The sequence below is a fragment of the Lipotes vexillifer genome, unplaced genomic scaffold (assembly GCF_000442215.2).
Source record: "Lipotes vexillifer unplaced genomic scaffold, Lipotes_vexillifer_v1.1 scaffold311, whole genome shotgun sequence".
Taxonomy (NCBI): Eukaryota; Metazoa; Chordata; class Mammalia; order Artiodactyla; family Lipotidae; genus Lipotes; species Lipotes vexillifer.
Window position 1 is genome coordinate 83,382 of NW_006791012.1, and position 14,116 is coordinate 97,497.

General features: G+C 41.0%; 1 protein-coding gene across 1 annotated transcript in view; it reads right to left on the bottom strand.

Annotated features, from left to right (window-relative positions):
• Window positions 1–14,116, bottom strand: part of ANTXR1 (ANTXR cell adhesion molecule 1) — a 147,508-nt gene that overhangs the window by 61,203 nt on the left and 72,189 nt on the right. Inside the window, exon 9 of the mRNA XM_007464151.1 lies at window positions 5,331–5,391. Within this exon, the coding sequence (XP_007464213.1) occupies window positions 5,331–5,391 (61 nt within the window). The remainder of the gene's footprint in view (window positions 1–5,330; window positions 5,392–14,116) is intronic.

The following is a 14,116-nucleotide window of genomic DNA, read 5'->3' on the forward strand; positions in this document are numbered from 1 at the left end:
CTCCCGTTGCGGAGCACAGGCTCCGGACGCGCAGGCCCAGCGGCCGTGGCTCACGGGCCCAGCCGCTCCGCGGCATGTGGGATCTTCCCGGACCGGGGCACGAACCCGCGTCCCCTGCATCGGCAGGCGGACTCTCAACCACTGCGCCACCAGGGAAGCCCGAAAATCTGAATTTTTAGGTGAAATCAGACTTTTAAATGTTAGCAATAATTTGTTTTTAAATTGCAGTGTGAATCAAAAAGAACATATGTGCAGACCAGACAGGGCTTGTTGGCTGCCAGCTTATAACCTCTGGCAGTGGAGGAGTTTTGGGATGGCTCTGTCTCCAAATAGTTTCACTCATGATATTGATTGAAATTCTTTTTGATAGGGCAGATGCTTACCTCCTCTTTGCATTAAGATTTCCTGTTAAAATGAAAAATAGTTCCAAGTATACTTTTTTCTTTAGCCATTAAACAAATAATCAGCCATTAATATCTTAGCTGAAGTTGAATTAAGTCTTTAGAAACTTAAAGTTATAAAGGAGACCCAGAAAGGGTTTCTCTGTATAGCACGTGGTTACAGATGGCCATTCTGCTGTTGTTCACATAATTCTGGGGGTGGGAAGTTGAGAGCATCTACTCCATTGTTGGAAAGCTTTAGTTGTAAAAGTTGCGTGTGTTAAGCCAAAACCTGCCTCCTTGAATTCCTCCCCAATCTCTCCATGGTGGTCTCCTGAAGCTATTTATAGTAAGCCTAATTATTCCTTTCTGCATGGGAATTCTCCAAATATCCTTGTGAGTGTCTCAATTCTTTGTCTAAATCTCTGTGGTCACTCTAGTCCTTCCTCATCCCACAAGCATCTCATTAGCACCTCTTTGAGCAGATCTCTGCTATAGTGCTTCATGCGTGGTTTCGGAATTTGTCTGAACATATGACTATCTCTTAGAGCAGACTGTGAGTTTCATGGGGGGTTGGGACCAAGCATGCATTTTGGTACTCAAATCTTTTCATATTGCTTGGTACACAGTAGACATTAAGAAGTGGTGTAAATAAAGAAGGAAGGGAGAGAGGAAGGGAGGAAGGAAGGAAGGAAGGGAGGAAGGAATCAGTGACTGGAGTCTTGGAAGCTTGACTCTCCTGTGTTCTCCTGTAAATGGACCTTGAGAGCTTGTTCGGAGGTTGTAGCAGGGGAGCACAGCTACTTGTACATCCTTGACTGAAGAATGGACTCTACTGGGGAAGGTCATCCTCTTCCACTGAGCATGCAGCTTCAGGAGGGATACACATGGGAGGGAGGAAGGGGACACCTGCCTAGCCAGCCAGATCAGCTGAATCAACCCTGTCTATCAATGGGGTGACAAATGTTGCAGCTGGGCTGCCCTCACATCCTGAATGAATTATTAATATGGTTTCTAGTTCCATCACCACTACTACTAGGAACATGCCTTTGTCAATGCCATTTTTAAAATATGGGACTTGGAACCATGGTCTGAACTTGGAATAGTGGAGCATGGTATTAGCTCTCTTGCCCTGGACACTGGATGGCTATTGATGCACTCTAAGATTGCATCAGCTTTTTTTTTGTCAGAGGCATTCTTGTTGGCTCTCAAGATAGCTATGCTTCTCCTTGCTTTTTCTTTTTCTTTGCATGAACTGTTACTAAGTCAGGTTTCTCTAAACCTGCTTGTACGTGAAACTGACGATTTGCAAGTTCAGCATTTTATATTTGTCCCATTAAATTTCACCCTATTATTTGCAGCCCAACACTGAAAGATCTGTGCTGGATCTCACTTTTACTGTCCACCCAGTGCATTATCTCACTGCCTCTCTCAGAGCTCAGTTTGCTGTCAGAACCATGGCTGTTGCTGAGCTGTTGGTGAGAGCCAGCTGAGATCCCTGTCTTGGGAGAATGCAGTCATCAGTATAGCGTGTCTTGAGTGGACAGGCCAGGGTGGGGCTCCACAGCAGGGGCTGCTCTGGGGACCAGGGAAGGGAAGTAATTCAGAGAGTGAGGGGAGGAAGCAGAGAGGAAAGGTTTTTGATGGAAGCAAGTTCTATCTTCTTCACAGATCTGTCTAGGGCTTAGTCTCAACATTATACTTTACAAATATGAACAATATTTCCTTGTTCACTTTCTCCTCCAGTATGTATTGAGTTAATGAATCATTTTTCAGATACTCTGAACTCTACCAAGGCTTCCCCAATTTTCTTTCAGTAGAGAAACATACAGGCATGTTTTTCTCATCTAGGTGTGATATTATCAACATCATGATTCTCATACTGACCTTCAATCCTTATTAAAATGATACTGATGATAATAATGTCACCTTGCTTTGTTGTAACAGTTTATGCTTTTTAAAGCACTTTCACATAAATCCCTGGCCGTGGCTCCTTGCAGTGGCCTAATGAAAATCACACAGTGGGTATGCTTAGGTCTACTTGACAGGAGTTCACAGCCCTGGACAATGAAATGGCCTCCAACGCTTCATGAAAGCCATGCTTACTCCAGGGAATGATCAGCGACAGACCTTTAAGGGAATCCTTGGAAGAACTTTTGGTGTAAGGATATCTTGTGAAAGTTTTATTTTCTTCTTAGTAAACTTATTCTCTAACCTACATGTTTTAATCCTAATGATTCTAATTCAAGAGAGGTGGGAGCTTGCTTTTTCAAAACCTAGGCTAGGTCCCATCACTGTGTCTTGTATTATTTTTTTTTATGAGAAATAAAGGAAATGGAAGGGATGGATTGGGAGTTTGGGGTTAGCAGATGCAAACTAGTATATATAGAATGGATATAGAACAAGGTCCTACTGTATAGCACAGGGAACTATATTCAATATTGTGTGATAAACCATAATGGAAAAGAATATAAAAAAGAATGTATATATGTAGTTATAACTGAAACACTTTTCTGTACAGCAGAAATTAACACAACATTGTAAATCAACTACACGTCAATTAGAAAAAAGAAATAAAATAAATAGAATTAGATAGTTTACTCCGATACAGGAAACTATTGTTTGTCCATAAAATATGGGATATTGCACATAAGCCAGAGATTTAAAAAATATTTAAGGAAAGATTCCTTGGATTGGATTTACCAGAGATTTGTCTATTTTACTGGTTCTACCAAAGAAACAGTTCCTGGGATAATTAATCAGTGGAATTGTTTTAATTTGTTTAAATTTATTAACACTTTTTAATCTTTTTTCTTATATTTTCCTTAGCTTTAAAAATACCTTTTATTTAATTATTTTTCTTTTCCATTACATAAGAAACATACTGAAAACTATGAATTTGCTAGGATCAGATCTTGTGGACCCTGGTGTTTCTGTGCCGTATTCATTACGTTTATATATGTGGTCTTTTTATTATCTTGAACACCTCAGTGGTAAGTAAAGGAGATTTTTGGTTTACTAATCTTTGATTCAAGAATTATTTAAGAAGATACTCAATCCGAGTGATTGAGATTTGGTGGGCTTTTGGGGCCTTGTTCTGTCTTTGGCTATTTCTAATTCTGCTTCATTTAAAATAGTTCAAAGTTCAGAAAACTTCTTGAGATTAGGTGAAAGTAGTTAATAAGGGTCGAATGAGCAACAATCGGTGCATTGTTTGTTTAAGGAATGTATGAATCAAGACATTCGGTCAACATTTATTGACCACCTATTAAGTACCACAGACTCTGTTAGGCAATGGGAAGTGGAGAGAAATAAGATTCCTTCTCTGTCCCCAAGAACCCTACAGGAGGGGAACTGATTATGCTAGTGAATTAACAGAAGCTGTATTCATTGTCTTTAGATGTTCTGATTCAATACAAGGTTGCAAAACATCCAGTAGGATTGCTAAACTGCAAGTCTGGGGTTTTTCTTCATGAATGAGATAACTGCACAATTAAGGAACTCCCCTGTTTTCTAATTGTTTTAAAGTAAAGGAATTATAAAAATTGTTGAGACAGATTTACCTTGAAGCTAATGAACCCTAGTTAAGCCTCCTGGCACTGGGCTCATGTGGTCATATGCTATTGTAAATTTGCAAAGGTAAGATTTTTCAATTCCTTTTCTTAAGAATGTTCTCCTGGACCTGTCTTTGTGGCAACCACATTTGTTCCTGCCATCTGTGTTACCAGGTAGCAGTGTATTTAAAGGTCCATAGATAATCTTTGTTGATTGCTTTTCTTCAGGAAATTTACACGTCTCTGAATAGTCAGTCTCCAAGTACTGCTAACAACTTTAAATGTTTACATATATACTTAGTGTTTTGTTGTTGGCACATACTATTCACTACATCTAACTCCTTGAAAAGTGTTTCAACTGTTCTAAAATAGAGCCAAGAAACTGGAATGGAATCCTCAAGGAATTACCTCATTTATACCAATAAAATATGCCATAAAGAATAAAACTGTACAGTGTTTGAAAAAGCTTGAAAGTTCTTCCTCACTACTTATGGGGTTGCATGATGTATTTTCTATGATAAATTAATAATTGGCACTTGGTATTTTAGGAGACTAGAAAGGCGATATTAACAGTGAACTCTCAATGGTGAAATACTACAGGTCCCGGAGCACAGGAGCTCATGGAGAGAAAGTTTATCCTTTTTGTATCGCCAGCACTTACCACAGTGCCTGGCATTCAGTAGGTGCCTAACAGTACTTTTTAAATAAGAGTGATGGGAAACCTGTCAGGAATTATACAAAGAGATACAGAATGGTTGAAATTTTAGGCAGCCCATTATAATACAAAACAACAGTAAGAACATGATTTTGATCAGTTAGAGAAAATACTGTGACTCAGAGAAGGCTGACTCTTTGTATAAGTAGAGGCTTGCTGTATTAATGATAAAATTATAATGGCCTCTTACTGGGATAATTGGAGTGGCCTATCAACATTTTGTGAGGAACTGTAGATTAAGCAATTAATTACGATCAACACATTAATTACGGAGAGACGTTCAGCACTGATTAAATAATTACAAATACCAACATTTCAGAGGTGGCCTATGATCACTGTGATGGCTGCCATGAGGATGTAGGGTTAGACTCCACTTGTATCCAGAGAGGGGTATTGATGGTGATGTGTGGGAATCCAGTATTTCTGTAATACTCCCAAATTAGTTCCCATGAAAGGTGAGAATTTAGATAGGCTTTTCCAAACTTTCAAACAACTGGCATGTTGATTCCTTATTCCCTTTTTTCCCTAGAAGCAAATTTATTTAGCAGTTTCTACTCCTCTTTTTCCCCCTCCCCTTTCCTGCCCCACCTCCCTTCTTCCCTACTGATGAAGTAAACATATGACTTGAATTCAAAATCTCATTATTTGTGTGACAGCGATTAGCATTTAATTTCAATTTACCTCCTGCACATATGGTGGATGGTTCAGCTGCTAGAATTTCGATGCAGGACTTCTTCAAAATCTAGGAGGAGAGGAAATCAAAAAGTCAAAGCACAGCTTATTTTGTTAAAACAGAAAAGTGGGGTTTGCTTTTAGCTGCCAAGATAGGAAGGCTCAAGGACATTATGCTGTAGTGGGTGGGTAAGTGGAGGATAACATTTTTACTAGTATCATTGATGTCAAGCATTTAATGAGCCAGCACTGTGCTAGATGCCTCCGGGTATCCCGAAAATCCATAGGAATTATTCATTCATTTGATCTTTGGGCAGATATTTATTGAGTCTATGATACAGCAGTCCTAGTTATAGAGAGGTTTAACATCTAGTTGAGGAAATGGGACCTACACTTGAAAAGAAAAATAACAATGGCTCAGCCTATGTGGTAGGTGCCAGGGTGAAGCGGCAGACGGTAGGAGCTACAGAGTTCATGGGGGAAATCATTGAGGGCTGCTACATGGGGAAGGGCTTCCTGGAAGAGGTGGGTGCTGAGGGTAGGACTCAGTCAAGTGGGGAGGAGTAAGTTAGGGGAACGTTAAGGTCCAAGCAGCGAGTGGCATTTGCAAAGATGAGAAACTAGAAATACATAGACCTCTTTAGCTGGAACAAAGGAGCTTGAACAGTAGAAAAACGAGTGATAACAGATAAGCTGGAGAATTAGGATGGAGATGGCCAGCGCTCTAGAGGAGAGGCATGTTCGGATTACTCAGAGTTCCCTTTTAGTTAGAGAAGTGGAAATGTTGCAGGAGAGGGAGGGCTTTGAAGGCTGCTTGTTGTGCCTCGCTCTTTAGGAGGACCTTACTTGCAATGGAAGTGTAGTCTTCCCCCCCAAGTGAGTCTTGTAGGGTTGAGTGGAGAGTCTGGAGGACCCCATGACCGCACAGGGAATGAGTAATGAAGGCTTCTTCTGGCGAAAGCAGGGTACCTGACTGGTAGGGTTCAAGCTTTTCTCCAGCATTTTATGAATGTCGTCTCTTATTGCATAATGATTCTAAAATTTCGACCAAGCATTTTAAACAAGTATAGGACACTGAGTTAATTTACCAAGCAAAGGCAGTATCTTTATTTGGGATTTACTTAATTTGGAAATTGAGATGGTTCAGAGGCCTGAAGGAAACTCTCTATTTATGAAAGGGGCATTTGTTAAAGGAATTAAGAGTGAAGTAAAATGTAAAGTCCATAAAAGGAAAAAGCATCTTTTAGCATTGGGAAACACCCATTTGCTTGTATGGATGTATTTATTTATATATGCTTCTTTGTTCCAGCTTAAGTGACACATACACCACAAGATACAATCAACTAAAATACAATAAATTCAACAGGGGAGGAAATGGATTAAAGGGAAAATAAGGGGAAGATGAAGTAAGGAGTGAGAATAGCATAGAAAAATACATTTTTTGATTATGTATTATTAAGAGCTTATTTCCTTGCTAGGAGTGGCTCATAAATTTAGTTCTAAGCTTTCCAGTAGCAAATGAGAAGGGCAGACAATATTTATGAGATTCTCAATCTGAAGAATGAAAACAAACCAGTTTCTCAGAAGAGATAATATTTACCCATTCCAGAGAGAAATCTGGGCGTCCTCATAGAGAAGCATTGTGAAAGGAAGTGAACAGCATGCTTGAGAAAATTGTTCTCTGATGTACAGATGACAAAACATTCAAATGCATTCATTGAAACAGGCTCCCTCACAACCATGTGTTTTAGGTAATTCTCTATACCTGAGAGTAATAAGAAGCAGCACAGTCCTCCCTATCTTCAGGAGGATTGGTCCAGGACCCCCGTGGACAGCAAAATCAGAGGATGCTCAAGTCCCTTATATAGAATGGTGGAGTATTTGCCTATAACCTACACACATTCTTCCATATACTTTAAATGATCTCCAGATTGCTTGTAATACATAATACAATGGAAATGCTAATGTAAATATTTGCCAGCATGAAGCAAATTCAAGTTCTGCTCTTTGGAACTTTCTGGATTTTTTCCCCAATATTTTTGATCCCCAGTTGGTTGAATCTGCAGATGTGGAACCCACGGATACAGAGGGCCGACTGTATTTCTTTTTCTTGACAATTCTAAAATCCAGATTTCCAGCTGACATTTTTTTCCTGACATTCTTTCTGACTTTTACAATTTAAAGGCATCACCTGGCATCACCTCTGAGCCCTTCACTGACATTCTGACTGGGAATCAGGGACCCCAAGGATGTATCCTGGATATCCATGTTTCACTTCTGGCTTTTCCATCCTGCCTTTCCAGTGGTCAATCCGTCCTTTAGATGCAGCAGCATCCTAGGACTGGGGCTTGCCAAGATCTTCATCCAGATCCTTGCCAGTGACTCATACCCCAGATAACAACTGCCCTATCTGAGCTGTGATGACAGTCCACTCCCCTCTCCCCCGCAGTTTGCTGCCATTGGGCTCTTCCTGGCTGAAGGGCCACCTTAGCTACTGGTTGCCATAACTCAGAGAGGCAGGTACGCCCTTCAACATGTCTTCAGGCATAAATCTCTTAAATAGGCCAATTGGGAGATCCAAAATTAACCCATATGGAGAACTTTATTAAATAGTGACATTAGAACGACACAAAGCTTTTTTTATGTTTTAAATAAAATTCCTCTGTCTCCTTTTATAAATCACTTTATCATCTACAACTAAAGATTTCAACAGTCCAAGAATGAAAATTGGGCTATCGCATCTATCCTGTCTCCATTCCCCAAACTCCATCAAAACACATAAATGAAATCTTCACCCATGTTAAGTTCCTGACTTTGAAGCAACATTTTCTTTTTTTAAGTGACTCAGCCCTTGTAGTGTTGTTTTTTTGGGAGGTCACCACTCTTTTTATTTTTTAAATTTATTTTATTGATTTATTTATTTTTGGCTGCGTTGGGTCTTTGTTGCTGCGCATGGGTTTTCTCTAGTTGCGGCGAGCAGGGGCTACTCTTCGCTGTTGCGAGCGGGGGCTACTGTTTGTTGCGGTGCACGGGCTTCTCATTGCGGTGGCTTCTCTTGTTGCGGAGCACGGGCTCTAGGTGCGCGGGCTTCAGTAGTTGTGGCTCACGGGCTCCAGAGCACAGGCTCAGTAGTTTTGGCACATGGGCCCAGTTGCTCCGCGGTATGTGGGGTCCTCTCGGGCCAGGGCTTGAACCCATGTGCCCTGCACTGGCAGGCGGATTCTTAACCACTGAGCCACCAGGGAAGCCCGTGAAGCAACATTTTTGAACCAACCCTAACACTTAGCCAGGGGTGAGTAAAGGAAACACCCGTGAATCTTTGACCACAAAGACACACTTACAGGTTTTGTCATAATAAACACATGCTGTATTATTCTCTCAGAGTGTCTGCAATTAGCTGATAAATCTAAGGAGTGTATAAAGGGCCAAAAAATTTCAGCCAAGGGCTGTGATTCAATCCAGTAAAAACACAGCTTTCCCAATCTTAACTTAAAACATCTGGAAGGGATGCATTGCAGCCAATGGAGTAAAATTTATCAGTGAGGGGCATGGGCAGGACTTGTCTGGGACTGTGGCTTCTATGAGTTAGAAATGTCTGGTTTCAAAAGGTAGGAAGTCACAATGGCATGGGGTGGATTGGGGGGGTTCCTTTGGTTATGAGCAGCCCAGACTGTACAGTAATCAGTCCGTCCGAACTTCAGCAGACAGCAGATCAGCCTAGGGACTGGAGGCTGCATGGGGGTGGGGAGGCAGAGGATCCCTCCCCGACCTGGGCACTGGTAGCCATGGAGGAGGTAGAGACACAGCACTGGGAGATGGATGAAGGGAAATCACTAGACCGAGTGGAAAGAATTCACACAGGGCTGGGGCGACGTCAGAGGTGATAGTCTAATTGACCTCTGATGGAGTCTGGCTAAGACTCTACCACATGCCTCAAGCATGATCCAATGTGAGGAGCTGGGTCCTGGTCTTGCCCCTGGTCCTGTACTTACCTGACCTGTGGTCCTTGACAAGTCCTTTAACTAGTCTGAACCCAAATTCTGGGAAACAGTTTAACATACTAATAGTTTAGTATTAAACTAAATTGGAGTCGAATTGCTTGAGTCAACTCACTCATGAGCACTGTGACCTTGGGCAAGTTCCATAACCTCTCTGAGTCTCTGTTTCCTCATCTGTAATAGTGGGATAAGAACAGTGCCGACTGCATGAGGCTGTTCAGTTGGGAGGATTAAATGAGATAATATAGGCGGACTCCATAGCACAGGGCCTGGAAGTCCTCAAATAATGGTAGTTTTAATCTTAAGAACCTGGGCTCTGGAGACAGAAAAAATAGATTTGGGCTTTAAATAGATTTATGTCCAAATACAAGCCCTATCACTTACTGGACATGAGGATTTGGAATAAGTTATTAAACTTCTGAATCTCAGTTTCTTTTTCCGTAAAATGAGAACAAGAAAAACACCTCAAAGGGCTGTCTGGTGGTAAAATGAGTAATAGACATGAATGCAGAGATATTTAGTTTGTAAGATCAATAGAACTTAGGTGGTAAAATTCATATTGGATTAGAGAGTGAGGAAAAGAGTGAGATTAAGGAAAACTGACAAGGTTTTTGTTTTATAGACAGAATTAGACAGATGTGATCGGTCAACAAATAGTATTTAACAACCTTGGGCCATCAGCCAAAAGTGCCCTTCATGAAAACAAGGCACCAAGAAATGTGCTCAGAACAACCTTAGTAGTAAAACACTTAGTAGGATGTCTGACACATATTCGGTTCTCAAACAATGGTAGCTGTGACTGTTACTGCTGTTATTACTGCTACTGCTGCTATTCCTCTCGGGCAAAGATAGTTAGCTCATATCTGCTTCTATCCCATCACCCACCACCGGCCTCTTGCTAAGTCCTATTTGCTGAAAATGCCTGAAAGATGGCTAATAATATTTTCCTGCTACCTTTTGGGCAGATTTCAAAAAGAAGATATATGGGTAAGCATGTTTGAAATCTGCAAAGAACTCTATAAGTACATGGGTTGTTACTGGTAGTGACACTCCTGCACACCTCATGAGAGTGTTGGGGGAGTAAAAGAGGCAGCAGATGTAAAAGAACTTTGCCAAGTAATAAGGGCTGTTTAATAGACTTAAAGTGAAATCGGACTTCCCTGGTGGCACAGTAGATAAGAATCCGCCTGCCAGTGCGGGGGACGCCGGTTCAAGCCCTGGTCCAGGAAGATCCCACGTGCCACGGAGCAACTAAGCCCGTGTGCCACAACTACTGAGCCTGCTCTCTAGAGCCTGCGAGCCACAGCTACTGAGCCCGTGTGCCACAACTACTGAAGCCAGCGCACCTAGACCCCGTGCTCCACAAGAGAAGCCACCACATTGAGAAGCCCGCGCACAGCAACGAAGAGTAGCCCCAGCTCGCCGCAACTAGAGAAAGCCTGTGTGCAGCAACGAAAACCCGACGCAGCCAAAAATCAATAAATAAATTTATTTTAAAAAAAAAGTAAAATCCATTGTGAACCAGTCCAGGTTGTATATAAAACTTTATATATATATATATATATATATATATATTTGATTCTAAAAATCTAAAGTCCTTTTTCATAAAGTTCAGAGTTTATGCAGAGATTTCTCAAGAATACTTAAAGATTGTGAATATTTGCATAGAGTTGTTATGAATCCCTCCCTTACTATAAGCATACCTAATTATTTCCCCCCTAACTGCTCTGCCTCCTTCCCTAATAAAGTATCAGTCTTTATATACTTGGCCACTTCCTGCTGGAAGATTTTTTGTGTGTTAATACAAGACCAGTTTCCTTTATCCATTCATAGTATAGGGTCCTTTCCCTTCCACATATCTAGACAGCATGTTTCTTAGTGTCTTACTTGTTGTGATGGGTACATTCTGCTTCAAAGATGTCTGGAGCTTGAAGTAGGCTGGCCCACGGGTGGTTAACTATCTATTGCCCAATTACATCTCTCTAGTTCTCTAAGATGAAAACCTAGGAGTTTTCCTTAACCTCACTCTCCCACTCACCCTCCAAATCCAGTATGGATTTTGTGACCTAAGTCTACCAATGGAATATTTCTGTATTAATTCACATCTTAGTATAAATTGCCATCTTTCAGAGGACTTACTGTGGTTTATAATTATATATTTATCTTTTTGATTGTTTGGTCATTGTCTATCTTCCTCAGACTATAACCTCTACAAAGGCAAGGAGATTTGTTTTGATCCACCACTGTATCCACAAGGCCTAATCTAGCACATAGTAGGCACTAAATAAATACTTATTGAATAAATAAATGGCACACTTTCTGCATGGCTTCACTAACTGACATTTTAGCATATTATGTATCAGTCTTTCCTTTTCCCTGTAAATATACTCTTTTATTACATTAATCTTTTCTGGTCTTTTAAATTAAATTAAATTTTAAATCTTTTAAATTAATCTTTTATAGTCTTTTGAATACAAAGCTATGTTCAGCATCTTGTAACATCTCCCTCTTCTTATTAAGTCTTTGGGGACTGCCTTCCCAGGAGGGGAATGGCTTATCTTTTTAAACAATAATGTTGTAGATGTATCATGTTCCCATGTCTAAGGTCTAGATGCGCCTGCTGTGTAAAAGGCCTTGACCCCTTTATTTGGGAAAAATGTAAAAGTATATGTTTTGGGGGGTGGGGCACAGGGTCCCAGGTACACTAATATAGCTGATGGCAGAATGCACATTGGGTAAGCCTGGAGGCTATTGCTTTTAGAAAAGGCCAGGGAGCTTTTTGGGACACAAAACTGGCTCATCCATACCTTCAGGACTGACCATGTTGCCCCCATGAATTTTGAAACTATTTGATCTCTAATAAAATTTTGAAAATAAAAAAAGATAGTCACCTTTCCTAAGTAAAATGCACTTGCACTTAAAATCAATAGACATATCTATTATGAACTATGGACATTATCCTAGATTCATATCCAGTTCTACAGCATCTGAATTTAAAATAAAAATTTACTATCACACACACATCTTTCTGGGATTCATATATGATTTTATGTTACAGTCGTACATTATACCAAATAAATATTCCAACATGCAAGAAAGACATTCTTAAGAAGTTACTGAATTTTAGATAATAAAGCTCATCCTCAAAACATACAAGAATTTTTGTCTGGAGGGGGGCACCCAGCTCACTTAAATAAATGCTACTCTTCTCTCAGTTAGTTTCACACTCAACGAGAGTCTGGTGGGAGGAAGCAGAGGAAAACAAGGTTCTGAAACCGAGGAAATTCATTTTTATTCCGTGAAACCACTTTCCTCTCCTGTTTTCAGAAGGAAAGCTCAGATAACTGTGAATTCCGAGACGTGGTTTATTTAGTAAGAGAAGCTTGCTGATCTGCTGAATACTGGCAAAGTCAGTGGCCCTCCTTGGGAGCTAAACCCTGCAGCGTTTCACTGGGTTTTGCTCTAAATTCTGCTATTGCTTTTACAATGAGTCTTAACAGATTCCTAGATATAGGAGAAGGAGCTGGAGGGGTGTGGGGTGACCTGAGGATTAACTGAACATGCCCCTCTGCAATCTTTGTAGCCTATTCAAGCAATGGGATTTTTAAAATTACATTTGGACTATTTCATAAGCCAAATAGAAAAAATAGCTTAGTTGAAATGCCTGGCCCGAATGTCTGCAAGGTCTGAGTCTAATTAAAGACTGCTGAGGCAAATGATTTTTTAAAAAGATTTTCTGCTCACTACAGAAACTACAATTGATTCTATTTATGTTTCCAGGCCTGCTAATGTGAATGGGGCACAAAATGCCATCTTTTACAGATATGGTCCTGGAAAAGAGGGTGGGGGAAGGACTAACGGGCTTTTACAAGAAACGGAGCCACAAAACCGCCCACTTGTGGTGCAGTGCAGGTCCGAACACTCTGCAGTCCTCTGCCCTGCTTTACAATGAACACATATGCACAGCCCGCATATAAATGCACTGGACACCACGGAGAATACGACAAAGGGGGCGGTCTCTGTGACTGCACAATTCAGCATCTGACAGGGAGGAAAAGCACGTGCCAAACAAGCGATGCCAACAATTAGCGCCACTGGAGTTCAAGGCAGGGAGAGTTCAAGGTGTAGCAGAGACCAGGGCAGGCTCCTCAGAGAAGACAGGACAGGAGCATAGCCTTGAAGCTGAGACAGAACTCGAGAAGGCATTCAGATGGGGCAAAGGAGGAGAGAGGATGGTTTCTTCCAACCACAAATAAGGCTGATTAAGAGAAGGGCTGTTGCTGAAACGGGCCTTCCCCTCTGCTAGCCCTGGAAAGAGAGTTGGTTCTTAAAGTCAGGTACTTTCTAGGACTATAGGAATGTGATTCAGATTTTGATTTGAGGAAAACCCTTAGCAGCTCCTCGTGGGGTCTTGGAAGAGTAGAGGGAAGCAAGGAAGATGGGCTTTGCCTTTTGTCAAAGCTTCACCAGGGCTGGATCAGGGGCTCCATTTCTTTCACCTTTCCATGATTCACCTTCCCATGAGTGGAAGGGAGAAATCAGCACAGGACATGGTTTTCATAAATAAAATAAATATATATACACCATGGAACAGATTCATTCCTCAGTTTCAGTAATTTTAAAGCTTCCTTGATAACAGGATGTTTGTGCCAAAACTTGCAAGAAATCCTTGCAAATATAGTCATGTTTGCCCAATACTTGTTTATTGTTGATCAAACATGTAGAAAGCTCTAGGCGCTGACTCACCCTCGCATTATTAGGAAGCCCTACGCAGGCTTAAATATTTATTGTAGGGAA